At 41.0% G+C, this 20,051-nt stretch overlaps 2 protein-coding genes across 3 annotated transcripts in view; one reads left to right on the plus strand and one right to left on the minus strand.

Moving 5' to 3' along the window:
* The window catches only part of Arl1 (ADP ribosylation factor-like 1), a 28,895-nt gene extending 20,066 nt beyond the window's left edge, over positions 1-8,829 (plus strand). For both annotated transcript variants that reach the window (XM_067121828.1, XM_067121827.1), the window contains exon 4: positions 6,952-8,829. In XM_067121828.1, the coding sequence (XP_066977929.1) occupies positions 6,952-7,161 (210 nt within the window). In that variant the 3' untranslated portion in view covers positions 7,162-8,829. The remainder of the gene's footprint in view (positions 1-6,951) is intronic.
* Positions 1-10,936, minus strand: part of Rop (Syntaxin-binding protein Rop) — a 145,007-nt gene extending 134,071 nt beyond the window's left edge. The window contains exon 1 of the mRNA XM_067121822.1: positions 10,856-10,936. The gene's annotated coding sequence lies outside the window, so the exon portion shown is untranslated. The remainder of the gene's footprint in view (positions 1-10,855) is intronic.
* Between the last annotated feature and the right edge of the window lie 9,115 nt (positions 10,937-20,051).

Raw genomic sequence — 20,051 nt, forward strand, 5'->3', positions numbered from 1 at the left:
TGTGAAGCCTTCACTCAGACCAAACCCTTGCTTGAGGATTACCACTTACAGTGTACCATACATGGCCTACTGTATGTGGTTTTTGCAGCATCCTTTTGACCCCATCTGCTTTACTCTGCATTTTACTCTTCATCCAGTCCCTTTGGCTTCTTCCTACATAGCTTTGACATCCTTCAACTATAGTGTGCTTCAGTTTTCAAGTATCCTTTAAGAAAAATCCTTTGAGTGAGGCCTACAAGTCTAAGTGACCTTGTTAAACTAATAATATTCCTCTAGTTTATATTCACAATTATGATGATAGATAGCTTGATGATGAACAGTTGTTTACACAGATAATATTAGCAGTGCATACACCATTAAAGAATGAGTTAGAACTTTAAGCCTTCTAGCTTGTTAGACTTGAGAATATTAAAAGCCATGGTGAAGGGGAAATTTTACTGTTAAACCCAACCCGTAGCATTAGGTCTGAGCTCTTGATTTCCTGTAAGTCACAGAGCTTACATCCTGTGGCTACCCCAGGGATGACCCAGCAGCCTAATTGTCTAATTATGACTGTTTTGGTTGGAATTACTGCTGAATGAATTTATAATATTCATGATATGGTAGTTTGCTTTGGAACTCCCAGAACTTCTCTAGAGGGGATTCTTTCTTAATCCCAACTCCAGAAATTGGACTGGGATTGCCAAAAAAGAAAATGATGCACGATATTAAAAATATAATGTTACAATAGTGTATAAAAAAATTAAATACTTAAAAATATAAGGTAATTCAACAGGCCCAACATTGGTATGTTTTCAGTTGCTTTTTTGGTTCCTGCAGTATGGCTAGATTTTTGGCTGTCTCTTAACATCTTACTAAATAATGTCCTTAAGATATACATAGCAACTTGTGGCTTGTTTCAATTTGTTTGGTTTTATGTACAGCCCTCCACAGGGGTAATTCCCCCTCTGGCGGGCCCTTGTGCGTTTTCAAAATAAGGTGCTTCTTATATTTTGTAATTGTCTTTCAGTGTTTTCTCGTCAGTATCTTAGCTCCTTCAGAATAGGAGAGTCTTTAGTTCTTTTTTAAATTTCCTTTCTCTTTCTTCTTGTGTTAAATTGCATAGAAGATTATTAGTCAAAGCCATGATCCGTATTATTTTTCACCTTTGACGCATATTGTTTATATACTGTGCATAAATCAATAAAGGATATTCTAGCAGAAGGTAATAACTTTTTTAATAATATCATTCTCTTCCTAAACAAAATTAAATTGATAAATAAAATATAATCCCCCGTTTTTTTTTTTTTTCTCTCGATTGTTTTTTTTCTAATTCCCCCTTTTTTTATTATTTATTTAGTTTAGTTTACTTAATTTTTTTATGTACTCTTTCCCCCATTCTTTTCCCAGCCCGAGAAGAACCCTAAAAGAGTTCAGAGGTCTGGTTAAACAAATCATTTATAACTAACTAACTTATTGTCATCATATGTTTTATGTTTAGTATCACTATGGCCTTTCTTTACACAATTTTTACACTTGAAGATGTTGCTAGCACATTCATATGATTTTTGATTTTCACCACATCTAGGGCAAGCTTGGTCATTTCTACAATTTGTTGCGCTGTTACCAAATTCCTGACATTTATAGCATTGATAGGGCATGTAACAGTCATATACTTTGCAACGGCTATACAATGTACACAATTTGTCACCTCTGTCATAGATAGCCTTTCGTATTTGTGGTGTGCATTTGATGATACAGTGTTTATATCTGTCATTTTTGGCTATCATTTCCTTTACAGTACAATTTTCAGGTTGTCATTTTCAGAAATGAGGTTACTTTTCCATGGATTTTTCTTTATAATGTTATCGACAATGTCATCTTCATCCTTCGGGACATAGACTACTTTTATTTTTGGTTTAAGTTTACCCTTCTCATTTGCTGATATATGTTCGTTTTCTGAATCTCGATTTTTGCTTTTTCTAAGCTTTTCCTGTCTGGAAATCTTACAAATAAGTGTCCATCTCATGTTGTTTTAACTTGTTCAACTGGCGCCGTTATTTTGCTCATAATTTGTCTCTTTTCATTAGCTGCTGTGTTCTCTTTGTTTGGAGATTTGATCAGAAGCACTTTTTTTGTCTTTAGTGATGCAGCATAAGTTTTGTCCATGTTTGTCATGGTCTTTACATCTTTATCAACATTATCTATTTTGTTTTGGATTTCATCTGTGTTGATCATTACATCACTAGTTTTCTGAGCAGAATCCTGAATCAACTTTGTTAATATCTCTGTGTTTTCTTTTATTTCTTCAAGTTCATCTTCAATGAGTATTTTGTGTGTTCTTTGTTCAGGCCTCTTGCAATTATTACAGATGTACAATATGTTATCACTACAAAGTATGGGTATGTTTCTGACCTCGATACCTGAACATTCATAATGAAACCATACGTCACATATTTCACAGCAAGTTCCTTCCTCATCAGCTTCCCCAGAGCAGTGTCCGCAGGTTGCTGACTCTCTCAATTTGGGTTGACTCATCCTTCTCCAGTATTTTATTTAGTGTTCCATCTTCATGTGCTGCTTCGATAATTATAAGATAATGTTCGCATGATAGTTTGAGCTTCCCTTTACTTGATTTAATTTCTACAGTATTTAGTTTCTCCTTTTCCTTCCTCTTCTTCGTAGTCACTTTGAACATCGCGCAAGTCAGGCACTTTTCACAGAGCACTTCACAGACACTTCCTACCCGCAAGAAAGCTACGCTAGAATTGACAATGGTCAACTAGTCTGAAAAAGTGGCAAACTAAAGAATAAAGTAAAAAGATATGACAGTCTTAACAGATATGTGGAAATATGCACGTTTTGTAATTAATGCTGTAGTGTCTTAGGAAGAGATGTTTATGACAAGTATTTGGTTATCAGGTTCTCACTGAAAGAAGGAAAATTCTGTTTTAAATATAGCCAAAATGAAATTCAGTAGTTAGGATTTACCATCAGATGACATCTCCATTGATAAGAAATGAAGCTCCCCTTAAGTCTCATTCGTGACGTGGAACAAATTAGTGAATGGTGTAGTTGGTGGGGTATGAGGTTGAACTCCAGTAAAATGAAAACTATTGATTAGTAGATCTTTTACTGGATTTCCACACCCTCCTCCCCTTCAGGTGGATGGGACTCGGCTGAATGAGTGAAACTTTGATTATAGTTGGTGTAACTTTTGACTCACATCTTACTTTTGAGAAACGTCTAATGGAAGTGCCAGCAAATGCCATACAGAAGTTAGGTATTATACATGAGGCCTCATATACAGTAAACCCCCCATACTCGCGGGGGATGCGTACCACACCCCCTCACGAATAGCTAAAACCCATGAATACTTAGAACCCTTCTAAAAACACTTAGAACTGCCTATTTTGATAGTTCAAACACACACAAAACAAACTAAAATTGCTTATACAGGTATTATCCTACTTACGATGGGGTCAGGTTCCAAAAAAACCCATAGTTTGTTGGAAAAAACATAAGAAATAACAAAACGTATCCTTGAACATAGCCTAGCTTACACTAGGGTATTCGGTGCCATGTACTGTATATGGTAGCCTAGCCTACACTATAAAATATACTCTTTACATACACAGTATAGTAATTATTAATATCAGCTAATTCTGGAGGTTCATGCAAAGTGACTCATGATAATTCAGGACAAAGAGAAATTGAATAACAAACAAGAATTAGCTTAGCCAACACTATGGTGCATTGTTTACATACACGGTAGCGTAGCCTACATTATACTGTACTCTCCTATATATTCACATATCATATTATACAAACGTCAACATAACAAATATGCATCTTTTCCAAGGATCTTTTAAAATGTTATGCCTTAATTCACTTTATCCAATAATATTGTATATATATTCTTATATTGCTTTTGTATTATAAATTGCGATCATGGCAATTGATGTTTTGGTTTGGAAATGTTTACCCGGCATTTACTTCGTCGCATTTAACTCAGTTCAGAGTGCTTTTTCTTGCTTCTAGTTAGTGTAAATGTATCTTTAGATACTTTATTTATATGGGGCAAGGTCATTTTTCATTATACAAAGTGTTTTAAAGTCGAAATATAGCTAAAATATGTCTCTTTGTGAAACTAATTTATCTATTATTTTCATTAGTAGATGACAATGGCCATTTGGGGGCGTTTGTTTTGTGTAAAAAAAAGTTCAAGATTCCGTTCGCTATTTTCACTTGATTTCATCATAATAGAAGCTTTAGATATTTATCGTTTACTGGGGTAAAAATAACAGTAATGTGTTCTTTCATGCCCAGTAGTTTTGATTAAAATACTTTCTCTCCCATTTTAATTACGATCAAGTTTCATCCATGTTGACTGGCTAGAATGTCTGAGAGTCTTATCCTCAGAACCAGACCCCCCCTGGAAGCTGTGGTCCAGCCCTAAAGAACAATTCCGCCTTTGAGCTATCAGATAACTCTCCGGTCCAAACATTATCGGGCAGTTGATGATCCTACCACAGTTCTCATTATTTAGCTTCGGATATAAACCCAATCCCAGCTATGATATCTTTTTCTATTTAACAGGTCCAATTAATTTGAGCAAAAGTGGAAAACTCCACAAAAATTAGTCCAAAGAAGTATATAATTATATATATAAGACTCTTGTTGGATTCAAACCTGGGAACAAATTCCTGGGGTTCAAGAGCCCCCTCACCACGTCTTAGCATTAGGATAGACTCACCTTTGGTGGGAGGTAAGAAAATCTTGAACCGACTGGAGGTTCAGCACACCTGGCCACACTTCCTGGATAAGAGAATTCAAAGCAAGGAGACCCAAGCCTCTGACTTGTTAGAGAGATAGGTACCTAACAGTCACACTCTTGGGCTAAAATACAATGCAGAGATTCATTGCATAGGAGGAAATTACAGATAACAAACTAAGATAGCCACCTAGACGTGTTTGTTATTGTTCCTCTCTTTCCTTGCTAGAGAGGAAGGCATATTCTTGTAGAATATTAAATAATCTAACTTTACTCACCAGTATCTAACCACTTCCAGTGTATTATGGATCAATCTTCTTACCACCTGTAGGTAGAGAAGAAAGGGGAAAGGTTAAAAGAAAAAGACCAGCCATCTCAATGATTCTCACTTTCATACCATTATCTTAGGCAAGATACAAACTGTCCCGCTAGGGGCACTGGATAAGCTACAAAACTTGCTGAGCAGCCACCACCAGACCCAAGGAAAAAGTGACCAAGCACCTATGGGCAACGTCCCCCAGGTAGAATAATGTGTGTAAAAGGCTATGGTATTCTTGGACACTTCTTTCCTGTTCCAGCCTGTGCCAACAAAAAGTCTTCAGTACCCAGGTCTGAGGTGTCAAGTCCTTTTCAGATAACTACCCAGTGCCCTGATGTGACACAGTAGTAACTCATCTGGATTGTTGTCAACAAAATCCCCGAGGGAAGAGATGGAAAAGGAAACAAATCTGTCATCATGGACTGAGGTGTTTTGAGTCTTAGCAAGAAAGAGGGGGCAGCATGAGGATTTAAATCTGACCCCTCTCCCAAAACTTCCAAGGACGAGGCTGTGGAAGAATGGGAAGGGGTAAAATCTTCCAAGGAAGAAGCAACTGGAGGTGGTCTGGACAAGGGTGAAGCAGAACAATGAGGAGCTTGAGAAACAGCCACTGAAGGAAAGAACCCTTCCCATGGCGCCTCCGACTTCCTCTTATGCTGCTTCTTCATGGCAAAGATCCTCCATTGCTCTGGAGACCAAGAAGGGAAAGGGTTAGTTACATCAGAAGAATTAGATCTGCATCTACTACAAGCAGAATGGGGATCGGTCTCAAAAGAAGCAAAAACACTCGAACAAAGGTAGTTTGCGACACCGGGACATTTCCTCTGATGCTTAAGGGAATGCTTAGATGGAAGGCCAAAACACACACACAAAACACAGTATATCACTATGACACAAAAATCTCAAACTAAGGAAACATGGGCAAGGAAGGAAAAACTGGCTTTAGGGAGGAGAGCAAAAAGTACATTCTGCTCTGAAGGCAGTAAGAAGAAAATTAAATACGTTACAGGGCTGGAAATTAGGTAGCTGTCCGCTTCGTCCCTCATCCCCGTAACTGATGCCAGATGCCACCAATTCCGTGTATAAACATTTCATATTGTTTTTTACCAGTTTCCAGCTGGCACCAGAAGATTTATCCTAATGTTATGACCCAGGTTTGTTATCCATATGAACAATTAATTAATTATATATTTCAGCCTGAAAAGCAACAACTGCTAAACCACTTTGAGCTAAATAGTATATATCTGAATTTGACAGATGTGTTTTGTGCATGCTGAATTAGACTTATTTTCATCTTCATAGCATGGTGGGTTAAAGCATTCTTGCTTGAATCTCACATGAGGTGTAAATCCTGCTTTGGAAAGTAAAAGTTCGTCATTTATGTCCCTCTTGAATGTTGGACTGTTAATATTCAACATATTCAAAAAGTGTGAGGAAAGTTGAAAAGTTGCTATTCAAGTTGTTCATCAAGAACAAAGTCACCTTGGTAGACTTTCATAGGGCTTGTCCAAGGGATTTGTTCTGAAATGAGAATTAAAATTGGAAGAAAGTAAAGAAGTTTCATAGCCAAATTAGAAGAAACCAAAAGGAACAGATGGAGTGTAAGAAGCAGACAGCAATCCAGTTGGGCCTGAAAGAAATACTACAAAGAACCTTCAGTACATTCCCATTGTTATGAAACATGTTTAACTTTCCATCTTAGGGGTTATATTTCTATTTCAGTTTTGTTCCTAAAATTTTTTTTTTTATTTAAATTACTGTGCAATCCATATTATGTGATTAAGTATGCATTGTGTATTACCCCAATTAGTGTATCTCTGAGATTTTTAAGGTAACTCTGTTGTTTGATATTGAGGTGCTTCTATTGCAATATTTTCAGGAAGAAGAGCTCAAGTCAGCTATATTAGTGGTCCTAGCCAACAAGCAAGATATGGAAGGAGCTATGACAGTTGCTGAAGTCCATTCAGCGCTAGGTTTGGATGCATTAAGGACAAGAACTTTCCAGATTTTCAAAACATCAGCTATTAAGGGTGAAGGGCTTGACCAGTCTATGGATTGGTTAGCCAATGCTCTTGCCACCAGAAAATGAGATTTGGTTGCTATTTAATTGAGGCTTGGCGGGGAAGTTAGTGTAGAGAGGTTGTCGACTCTTGCTCCTCACATGATTCCAAACTTTGCCAAGATAACTAATGTGTCTTGTAGATATAGTTGTATTATCCTCCCCTGGAAACATTTTGAAGGCTGTTTTCTAGTCTGGAATTTAAATTGAATGGTGATAAGTTTGGGATTTATTTGACAAGCAAGGATAAAAATGTGGTTTTCACTGTTTAATACAGTATATTTGTAAGCGAATTCATACAGGCTTATGGAGCTTGTATATGAATGTGATTTTATATTTGCTGTATGTGACTGCTGTATTTTGTCTTGTATTTTTACCACGTAAAAAGTAGAATGGATGAATGAGTAATTTGCCATGAAAATATTTTTTCAAAGAAAACCTGTGGAGTCAGTGGTGTGTCTTGAAGGAAAATCATCTTAGAATTATGGAAATCTTATTTAAGGCATCTTTCTTTGATAAATAAGTTTAAATGTTTCACTTTCTCATACTACTTATCTCTATAAATTATAATCCTTTAGCAGTACAATGATTCATGTTCAAAAAGAAATTTGTTATACTTTACCAAACACTTTGGAGTCTTGCTGAAAAGATCTTCAAATGCTTGCTATTATCATTCAATACAAGTTGTGTGCTATTATTCACCATTTTCCAAATAATCATTTAATATGCAGTTCTCTTTGACATGTTATCTGTATCTTGAATGGTATGTGATTTTTTCATGTACAGCATCCTTCAACTGCTGTACTACACTGTGCTAGAATAATATTACAAAAGTGGAGGGTTTGTGGAAGAATATTTTAAGACTTGCGTCAGCATTTTCAATGAATTTCTGTGATGCTGTGAGAAACTTTGTAATTAACTGCTGTCATGATATAGAAAACTCAAGAATGATGGAATTGGTGATGCTCAAAAGTTTTTGCTAATCAGAAAGCAGGAACCAATTGAATAACTCCTCGAAGGGGCCTTGTATGAGGTCAAGTTCTCATTACCCTTTCTGAGATACAGTAATACTAGCAAAGGACAAAGATGAATAATTTAAAAAATATCTTGACGAATGTAACCCATTCTTTCCATTTCTAGCATTAGACTTCCAGATTATTAGTTGATCACAGTAGACAGGTAAATTTTCTTTGAAGTCAATGCAGTATGTATTTTCAAATACTCTACACATTTTTTTAAAATTAGAAATTAGTGTTAATCCATCCTTGTCAGTTTTCAAAGTATCATACTAAATGTTGCCCCTTCCTCTGCACCCATGCAACCAACTGGAAATTAGCGGCACAAATGTATGATTGTGGAGGTTATAATTAAAAAGAGGTCATCGTCATTCAACTTTGTATTTTTGTTTTTATTTATTTCAGACTTAGGAATTTTCTTTAGACATGATACCATCCATATGAAATTAGGTCTATTGTTTCAAATTTCTTTTTCTTGTGGTTAAGAAGTATGATTGTGTGCTGTCCTCAAATATTTATTGAAAGGATTTTTGTGGTCCTTATTATTATTCAAATGTGAACAGTTTGCAAATTCATACTTCACTGTTCATTACTTTCAATTTGTGATTGAACTACTTCTTAATTTTTCTTAAAGGGTTACTTCTCTCTTGACTGAATGAATATCTAATAAAAGTGAAACGTATATTCTTTTTTAATAATCCTTTAATTATTGTGCATTTTTGCACACATTTGTGTTGTGGTGCCAGTTCTACTAGCTATAATCAATCATTTTTTACACATTTTAATAACATGGCTATTCATGGAAACCCTTGAAAGTTCCCTTTGACTCTAAGTCCATGTTGTACAAGCTGCATTTTACTATACTTGTTCCCTTGGATCTAATAACTGGGTGAACACTGAGCTTAATGGTATTGTAGAGCACAAGCATGTTAAATGTGTGTGGAGCAGGAGGTCACTTATGTAACAAGACTATTGTTGGATGCTGCATATACTGATAACTGCAAAACTCAAGGAATCTTTTTGGTGGTGTTATCTGCTGATATAATTTAATTTTCAAATTGGCATTAAAAACCACTACATTTTGATTTTTTCTCTATGTTGACTGATTAGAAGTTACCTGAGCCCACCATAATTGTTACGTGATCACAGACAAAAATGAAACAAAATTCGACGTAAGTTTTTATTATCCCTAAGATAACAACACTGCATATGACCACTGAAAGATAGATCAATTTTCAGTGGTCTTGATTATAGCAAAATCCATGGCTCTTTAGAGCTAAGCCCCCCTCCCACTACACATCAACTATTGGCTAGCTCTCAAGGGGAATGACATCACACTAGTTAACAGTTCAAATGATTGCCCATACGGATCTGACTCTGTGTGGTCATGTTGAGCTCCATGTATGAATGATGACACCATCCAGAATTGTGAAGTAAACAACTAATATCTCTGATAAAATATTTATCATATCACAAAAGACCTTGGAGCATTGTCTCTGCACCTTTTTGATCATGCGCAGCCTGCATACATAAGCAATTCCACACAGACCACATTGATTGAAGCATAGACTTGTGCAGCCAGTTCTGATATTAGGGTATTATTAATTCATCATAATCCTTTATGTCAACTGTTAATACCATTGTGAGATTAGGCCTACATATAAATTCTTATATTTTGAGGTGATGCAGGGCATAGGTCTATATGTCGTAAACTTCTTATATTCTGAGGCAATGACAGGGCACAGACCTACACATCAAATTCTTATATTTTGAGGCAATGACAGGGCATAGGCCTACACATCAAATTCTTATATTTTGAGGCAATAACAGGGCATGGGCCTATGCATCAATTTCTCATTGCAAACAGTTTTCCACCCGTATCTGTTGATAACAGAGTAGCTTTTAATTAATATAGTAGCTCTGACCCCCCGATATACAATGTATATGCATACAGTGAGATGTACATGTATAGGCATGTGCACATACACATACGTGTACTTGGGTCGATGGGCATAGTAAATGTAAAGCCACTTGCACCACAGAGAATAAAAGTAAAATTTGTGGCCATGTAGCGGATGGCACACACACCACAATCATAGGGCTGTCTCGGCCTTACACACAACTACTGAACTGCTCGCAATGAATTATACTGAAAATATATTTATAAAAGGGATAATTGACTGATTGATTAATTGTGGGTTATCTGGCATCACAACTACCAGGGTCACCGACGCCGAATACTAAATGTGATCTTTTCACTTTTATAGTATGTTATAAAAATTAAAATTAAAATTCTGCTAAACAGAACTACATATAAATTTTATTAAAAAGAAAAAACAAAAAAGAACACTAGCTAACATAAATAAATATAAATATATAAAATTCTGCTAAAAAGAACTATTAATAAATTTGATCCGATAAACAGTATAACTTAAGAAAAAAAAAAATATATATATATATACTAAGACAGCACGGCTGTCAAATATATTTGAGAAGACCAGCTTCTTTGATAAAAGAGATAACATTATTAATACATATACTTTCTCCCAACAGTTTTGCCATGTTATAATTACCACCTGCTTCACTAACAAATTACATTACTCTGACAGGTAAATGTAAGCCTGCCATAGCATTTCTGTGAAAATGAAGGCTATGGTAGGAAGGCATCATAAGATACTTTAACAAAATAAGAAAAAAATAAAAGATACCTGAAAAAATTATGTATGAGATGATCCAAACCAGTCTGCGAGTAGCCCATGATTCATTTGCTTTTGGGGCATTCTTGTAGATTACCCTGTTGGACAAAAGGATACATAAGAGTCAGTAAATTTTTCTCTCTCTCTCTCTCTGTGTTGTTAGGAGAATCTTCTAGTGTACACTATACTCATAAATATCTCGATTACTTTTAACTAAAACAAACAAATAAATTTCAATTAACAATAGTAGGCAGATAATTCTTTACACTAGTATTTTATGAATAGGTCTATGCTTAATCTGCAATATTAGGTTACCATATGAAAAATTTCTGAAGACACTACAAGCACCATAACATCAGAAACAAAAACAAATCACCACAACAAGAACCACAATAAAATCACAATTTTTAAAGTAAATTGTATTTTTCCTAACTGTACAAGCCTGAGGTCCTTTACATTAGGAATTACTTGCAGTGGAGGTGGAAATGGCCACTGAACTTTCAAACAAGGTGGTTAGGCAGTTACCTACTGTCCGTCAGGCAGGAGTCCTACCCGCCCTTATGTGAACATTCCAATTTGCCTTTTGGACCAGGTGTCAGATTGAGGGGTGGCATGTGGTGGGCATAAAAAAATAATGTAAAGGACCTCAGGTATGTACAGTTAAGAAAAAAACAATTTACTTTAAACCCCCGGTTATCGGCAGGGGTTCTGTTCTGAGGGTGTGATGATAACTGAAAATCGCCGCTAAATTTTTGGCATTTTTTTTTGGCGATTTTCGGGGCTTATTGGCGCTGAAAAGATTTTCGGTTATTGGCGCCAATATCCAATTGTCGGCGCTGATAAGCAGAAATCGGCGATTTTAGGTGACGAAAATTGCCAACTGTCAGTACCAGACAAGCGCCGTAAAACTGGATCGCCGTTAACCGGGGACTGCCTATATTGGGTTTGTCTTATTGTCAGGGTCTCCTTCCTCCTGTTGCTAGAAGAAGGAGCAGGTTTGCTTCTATAATCCTGGAAGGAAAAATAGAACGGAAGCTCGATGTATAGCACAGGAGAGGAGGCAGAACGGAAGTTCAATAAAAGATGGCCAAGACCCAGAGGAAAACAGATAATTCTCCTGAAGGATATCCACTGCCAGGTCTCGGCTATGTTGCTGTCATATAGTCCAATGACTTGACAGTCATTCCTTCATCAGGACACCAGCAGGAGGAGAACGCTGTTCCAAGCATTCTCCCTTCCTCTCCTCCCTCTGCCCTCTTCCCGCCTGGAAAGAGAGTTGAAAGAGACACACATATGCACACTTTCTGAGAAGAGAATGAGGACGGCTAGGTGTTCAGTGAGTGCCCTTTGAAGCCTGACACTTCTTAGGGGCTGAGGAAGGGATAGCCTGCCATTGTCCGGAGGACAAGGCAGTTGCCCTGGCACGTTCCTTGACTCCTGCATTATCTACCTACTCTTTGCGAAAGATGGAGGCAGAACCGAGTAAAGGTCCATTCTTGAGGGAATGTGATGACTCGGGACTTACAAGATTGGAGATCGGAATCAGGACAGTGTCCCTCTTCTTAGCACCAGAATTGCCCACAGTTTGCTGTCTGGTGCTGGGTAGGCAAACCCACCCCCAGACTGGAAAAGTCTCTAGAAGGCAGAATCCTCTTCAAGAATGATCGCATCTGAGGAGGCAAAACCTTGAAAAAGTGAAGGATAACAGATTCATCCGGAGACTACCTGGAGAGACACCATAGCGGTGTCTTCCAAGTTCGCTGTCTCTTGTTGCAAGAGGGAACACCCTTCATGGCAAAGAAAAACAGTGAGAGATCAGAGTCCAGATGAACCACAGCCAGGGCAATCTGCTAGTCAGCAAAAAAAACAAAGCTCGTCAGAGTCCTCTCTATTCAACTCACATCCTCTGGGAGCAACCGACAGGGTTTGAGGGAAGAGGAGAGGAGAAAAGCATTCTTACCTGTCCTGCTAGAAGAACTAGCAGGAGAGGCCGACCGCGGACGATCATCAACCACAGGTGATGATGGCAGCACAGAGGAAGGAGAGCGCCAATGCCACAGCAAATCGCTAACATGAAGAGAGAGAAAAGTTCACTTGAGCTGAGTCTCCTGAAGGAAGGAGAACCTCAACAGTATTTGGTTCGTCGAACCAAGCAAGCTGAGCTGATCATGTAAACATCACAGGCCAGGCGAGCAAGCAGAGTCGAGTGAGCCAAGCAAGTCTCGCAATGCGATCAGGGGCTGGGTGGGCGGGCCGAGCCGATCTGAACTGATCTGATCATGTAAACGCAATCTGTGGCTAGGCGAGTAAGCAGGGCTGAGCCAAACTGAGCCGGGAAAGCTCAGCCGTGAACTAGTGCTGTCCTCAAGACATGCTCTAATCTTCTTCAAGGGAGAAACCCCTCGAGAAGAGGGTTTAAAGGAGATTCTTGTCGGCTAACCCGAGTGCTCGAACCCAAAGGTCCAAGACATGAGTGTTGGAAGTGATCAAGCACTCAAAATGAAGTAGGCAGGGAGTGCCAAAGCACTGGAATGTTCCAACACCTTCTCTCGTCCTGTGCCTAAACCAGACCAGAGAGCAAACTCCCTAGTTCTGGTGTGGAAAGTGCCCGAGATTCTGCAGAATCCTGGACACTTGACGCCTCGCTAGTCAAGCGCTCGCATTCCCAAAGAATCCAGATTCCAAGGAGTCCGAGCGCTCGGTGAGACTCCTGAATCTCTTAAGAACAATCATTGGGAGTAAGCTCCTCTCGGCTTCTGAAGAAACCAAGGAGGGACAGGCACAGAACCAGTCTTAAACGCAGACTTCTAAGAACTGGAATTGAGAGTGCAGCCTCAAAAGGTTGAGCACTCGAGGCCCCCGAGACACAAGACCCCAGTGGGGAATGCAAATCGGTTCCCAACCCCATGGTCCGGGAAGAGCCAAACCAGAGAACGCATTGCCTCTCCAAAGAAAGGTTGTCCCTCAGAAGTCCCGCAGGACCCCTAAAGGGAACCTCCTCTTTGCCCCTCCAGGTGCTCAAACCCTTGGGACCGAGACACCAAGCTGGGAACCTGACCAAGCAATGTTTTGGAAATGACAGAGAACTCAAAACTCTGTGCTGGCAGGAAGAACCAAGACATTTGCATGTCTTGGTTTTTTCTCTCGGCCTGTGCCTGAACCGGGACGGTGAGAGGTCTCTCTGACACCGGTTTGGGATGCATGAGACTCTGAAGATTCTTGAGTACTTGGAGTGACTTGACAAAGTCGAACACACGAAACAGCACCAGTCTAGGAGTGGAACCCCTAGAATGGCAATGGTAGCACAAACTAAAGCCTGCATGCCCTCGACTCCTGAAACACAAGACCCTGGGTTAAGTACTTCAGTTCCCAAGCCCAAAGGTTGGGAAGAGCCAACGAGAGATCTCACTGCATCCCTGTGAAGGGAGGCAGCCCCTTAGAAGCCCCATGGCAGGGCCTCTTAGGGGAGGGAGAGGCAGCTTTCCTCTTCTTTGGCCAATGAGTCTCAGAAGAAGAAGGGGAGAAGGCAGCAGAAGACCAAGTCGAAGATAAAGTTGAAGAAGATGACTACATCTCTCAGGACTTCTTCCTCGATCTCTTCTCCGGCATCTTCTACAGGATGGTGGTCAGGAAGTAAAGGAACCACTGGGGCAGCTAAATCAGAGTACATCCTTCAATTGCTTATGAAACCAAGAGAAAGATGCGTTCCTAGAGACTTCTTTCTTGGGAGAGAGAGTAATAGCGAAAACGTTAACGACATCCAGGTTAAGAATGTTGAGCCTTTTCGGAAAGTACTGCAGCTCCCTAACAGGATAAAGTAACGATTGATCTGGATCATCGATACAAAGCCCAAGGAGGAGGGGATCAAGAAGAACTCAAACCTGGCAAAAGATGCTGACAGATTTGGAGTCCGCTATGACATCCAAGAAGGAGTCGAGGTATTGATCCCCTCCCTTGTTCGTCCATCTTCTACGCCAAGGCTGGAGCGAGACGAGAGATGGTCCTAAGAGGGCAGATCTCTATCCAATGACTCTCGCAAGGGCGCGTCCAGAGTATGAGACAGGAACCCTAAACAAGAGCCACATGCCACCCAGGGGCCTCAGTTCCCTGGCACAGCAAGACAAAGAAGCTTCTCATCAGTAGCTGGAAGACTAGGTTGCAAGGGTCTTCTGATAGAGTGCCTCCCTCCACGGGGGAGACACTGGGATCTCTGGCTTGCTCTCCCCAGTCTTCGGACTTGGGGTCCGTGTCACAGGTCTTGCCGAGACCCCACTTGGGGTCCGTGTCACAGGTCTTGCCGAGACCCCATGACTTGGGAGCATCAAGTGCGCGGGTCTCCAAGAGTACCTGCGTACTTGATACTAGTTCTGGTGTTGTGCTGGGAGGCGTGAGTTGGACAATATAAGCATTTTTAGTTTTATTTTTTTGTGTTTGAACTATCAAAATTGGCAGTTCTATGTGCTAAGTATTTGCCGATTTTAGCTATTCGTGGGGGTGTGGTAAAACTGTATCCCCACGAATATGTGAGGGTTTTAAACAAAATACTTCTTCTGTCAAGGCAGAGGAGGAGGAAGTTGCTTGTCCAAATGGTTTGAACTCTCTTTCCCAGATACAAGAGAGTTCACCTGCTCTAAAACCCCTCTGGAAAGCATGGACCAAGGCAGGCCCACCTAGGCCTTGGGTTCCTTCTTAGAACCCTAAAAAGGCTTTGAGGCGCAATGGACGGTCCACAGATGCGGCCATGGCCCCATGCTAACGAATCAGCTTCATGATCTCTAAACGGGTCCCCAGTATCTGTGGGCTGTCCGAATCCTGGGGGAGAGGACCCTCGGCAGAACCCCTGATCCCTTCTTGGCCACTTGGGCATATGTACAGGTCGGTCCGAGGACCAAACCCGGAATGTAAGTCTTTGTGGTGGGGCTGAGCTGGGGCGTGACATCCCAATCGGAGACCCTATTGTCCAACTCACGCCTCCCAGTACAACACCAGAAGGTTGAGGGGACAGGTGAGAGGGATTGAGTACTCTTTCCTGTCTTGTCGAAGGCCGAAGTGCTGCCAGGACATGAAAGCCATGGGCGATCGCCAACCCACAGAGGTGATGGCTGCACGGGTCTAGGAGAGCGCACCTGTGCACGCGGACGTGGAGGGGTTGCTGTCCGGAAAAGAGCGAATGGGCTCATGCTGGCATGCATGGAAGCTATCCCCATGTGAGTGGGCTCGTTCACGCGAATGTGAGGTCAGGCTAACCCGGGGAGGGCGATTGCGTACTCTCGGGCTGTCCTCCCGACGTGCTTCAGTCTTCTTCAAGGCCATGGCCTCTTGCCGAGAAGAAGACTGTATGGGGGACCTCCTCAATGCTTTTCCGAGTGCATGGACTCTTGAGGCAACAGCACCAGAATAGGACTCTGGCCGAGTGCTGGCAGGAAGAAGTACCTGCTTGCTTGTTCGCCTTCTCTTGCATAGTACCTTTACCAGTACAGGAGCAGACTCCACAGTACTGGCAGGAGCGACTTGAGGTTTCGCAGAGCCCCGAGTACCTGGAGCGACATGGTCATGCACTCGAAGCTCCCAAATCACATACAGGACAATTGTCGGCAGCTTTCTCTACCAGTGTCCAAAGAGACACGGGTAGAAGGTAGGCACTACACTAGTTCTGGGAGGTGACTTCCCAGAACTAGTATCGAGTACGCAGGTACTCTTGGAGACCCACGCACTTGATGCTCCCAAGTCATGGGGTCTCGGCAAGACCTGTGACACGGACCCCAAGCCCAAAGACTGGGGAGAGCAAGCCAGAGATCCCAGTGTCTCCCCCATGGAGGGAGGCACTCTATCAGAAGACTCATGACGGGACTTCTTCTGGGCGGGAGAAGCAACTTTCTTCCTCTGCCAGTGAGCCTTGGAAGAAGGGGAGGAGGCGACAGACGACAATGACAAAGATGACGAAGATGAAGACGATGACACCTTACGACTCCTCTTCTTCGAAACTTTCTTAAAAAAAGCGTGGAGATGCTGATCCCTGATGGAGTGGGGGGGAAGCAGAAACAACACTAGAAGGTATAACAGGGGTGTGTGGGCATATCCTTTTAACAATAGCGGGGGTCATCAACAGAGGGGCATAAGTAGTTACACTCGTTGACACTTTAGTCATTGCAGACATTGTAACAGTCGATGTCGTGACTGTAACAGCACAATGAGTCAACGGAGGCAAAGCAGGGGCACGAGAAGTCCTCAGGTGACTAAGCAAACTCTACACCGAGGGGCCACCCAAAAGAACCAGAGAGAGCCACGTCTCCCAGAGATCCTCGGTCTCCTCCACACCTGAAAGGGAAGTTGGGTTAAGGTTGGTAGTCTCATCTTGCCCGAAGGGGATTCCTCCCCCCCATGGGAGTAGAGACCACCAAAAAGAGATTGTCCCAATCACCAGCTCCCCAACGCTGACTCCCGCCTGACGAAGCATGCAAAGACGATAAAGGGGAGTTCGCTCCTGAAGGAGATAGCAAAGCACAGAAGTTCCACAGGAGGAAGGAAGGAATAAGAAGGATCAGCAACGGGGGCAGGTTACCGCTGGATGACACCTTGGGGGCTTTATTCTTGTAATTCCTTCTCTGTGAGTATATCACCCATTGTACTGGAGACCAGTCACGACACTCATCACAAGTCGAGTCAGGTTTAGTCATGCCCCCAGCAACTCGTGCAGAGGACATGAGGGTCCACATCAAAGGAGGAGCAGTAATGACTAAAGGTTTTAGTGGCAGTACCGGGGCATGTGCGCTGAACAATAGCCTTAAGCTCCTTGGGCTTAACAGATTTGTGGGTTTGCACTGTATAGTACTACCAAATCACAAACACACAAGAAAAGCACAAAAAGATATAACCACAAAAGAAAAGGTAACAAACCCACCAAGAATGAAGACCAAAACAAAGTAAAACGGCAGGCAGAGCAGAGGGTAACACAGATGCTCTGCATAGCGTGATGGCCGAAAGCAAAGTGCTTACCGGCCGGGTAGGTGGGACTCCCCAGCAGTTAACTACCTAACCACATTGTTTAACTATTAAACGGCCATTTCCAGCTGTGCTGAAGCATATTCCTTTGTAAAGATCAAGGGTTTGTATATTTGGAAATCAAAACGTGGCTCCAAGGATATAGCCGATGCTTGGGGAGGTTCTATATAGGTCTATTGCAAATAAAAAAGAAGCATATTTTCTGCACATGATACAAAACAAGAAAATTCCAACATAAAATATAATGAATCAGCAAGCTATAACAAATATTTCTATTAAAAAACACAGGTTTAAGCAGTGCCCAAGGCTATTACCTAACCTAACTCTTAAAGACAAACCAATTCTGTTCACAGCAAAAAACACTTGAATGACTAACAATTAGGTCTGTGGGTAAACTCAACTTAAGGCCTAGACTACAATTTCACATTTGTTGCAAAAGAACATTGTAAGCCTGTAGTGGTAATTCTAAACCGGCTGTCCGCGGTGAGCTAGACTATGGCATTTGACATTTTCCTATGTTATTTTACTTGCTTTACAAGAATTTAGAGTAATATTTTGTCGGCCAGCTGTAACTAAACTGTAATTGACCATTGAAGACTGCACGACTTGAATTACCTAACGCGGGGTAGGTCTAAGCCGGCATTCCCCAGGGAGCCCACCAGCCCCCCTCCATAGCTAATACGGCAAAATGGTAACCAGTAAACACCCCTATGGTACGTTAGGCTGGTATTTTTAGAGGTTTTTACTGGTTACAATTTTGCCGTATTAGCTATGGAGGGGGGTGGGGGGTCGCCTCGGAATGCCGGCTTAGATCTACCCTGTCGGTAGTGTAGTCTTCAAAGGTCAATTACAGTTTAGTTACAGCCGGCCGACAAAATATTACTTTAAATTCTTATAAAGCAAGTACAATAACATAGGAAAACATCAATTGCCATAGTCTAGCTCACTGCAGACAGCCGGCTTAGAAGTACCCCTGTAGTAACTAACCTAACCTATGGAACGTCTGAAATGATCTACTTCGGCTAGCAATGGAAAACAGCTAGTTCGCAATACAGTTCAACAAACGGCATGTTATTCCAACAAACCAAAAACAAGCATATTAATATGAAAACAAGTCCAACATAAAAACACCAAGACTGCGACAGCATTCAAAGAGACAAATGCCGATCGAGAGGCTAGGATGAGGGAAACTCGACTTCCACACAGGCTAGCCTAGGCTACCAACAACATTTTAAACAACTGAAAAAGAAATACCTACAACGTAAAATATAAGGGTAATACTGAAGCCTACTACCGCGTTCCTCTGGTACGGTGACTACCAGTCTAAGTGGAGAATGGGCGCCGTGTTTAGTACAAAATTGGTGATAAATGTCATAAACAAAAAGAACGAACAAAACGTAAACAAAATCATATAGAAAAATGGTGGTCAATATTCCGGTCTGAGACCGGTGGGAACTTTTCTAGGCCGCCGAGAAGTCTTTATATTACGAAAATAAATACATTGGAGTTTTTTTTTTAATTACGCTCTGCTATTTAAAAAACTTTAAACGAGCATAACCTAATTATTCAGAAAAGTAAACGTGATAAGGTAAGTAACTTCAATCAAACAAAAGACTGACGCCTACGGAATTGCACAATGTGCAAGGATAGTAGCATATGCCCTTCTCGAATGGGAAAATGAGTATCTCAACAGACACTCACATGCACAGCTGTACGTTCATATTACTTTATCGATTTCGTGGTTCTCTTGCATTTCGATGTCTTTTTAGAGCATTATTAACTTCTTCACGAACTGATGGACGTCACGGACGTCACGTGACATTTGACAATTGTGCCGGTCTTCTTGTATCACTTGCAGTTTCGCTGAGCCATTTCCGACTTCTTGCATTTGATGAAAATTGGAGAATATATCTGAATTATCCATTTTTTGTTTGAATTCTAGATGAAGGTGAATATGGGTTGGTCAAAAGGCTTTCAAGAAAGACAGCCATCATAGTGAACTGTGCAGGAAGAGTGGATCAGTAACCGACGGTTTCCTTGTTCGGTGACGTCAAATTCAGAATTGAGGCGTCAAATTCTTACGAGGAGCAAATTGCATAATTACGCGGAATAGAACTAACAACGAAAAAACGGCAAAAGGAATAAATGACTAAAAGACATGAAATGTAAATTTCTCACATTATATCGGCATTAGAAATTCAGTCTG

This window comes from Macrobrachium rosenbergii, chromosome 20, assembly GCF_040412425.1.
Source record: "Macrobrachium rosenbergii isolate ZJJX-2024 chromosome 20, ASM4041242v1, whole genome shotgun sequence".
NCBI classification, from domain to species: domain Eukaryota; kingdom Metazoa; phylum Arthropoda; class Malacostraca; order Decapoda; family Palaemonidae; genus Macrobrachium; species Macrobrachium rosenbergii.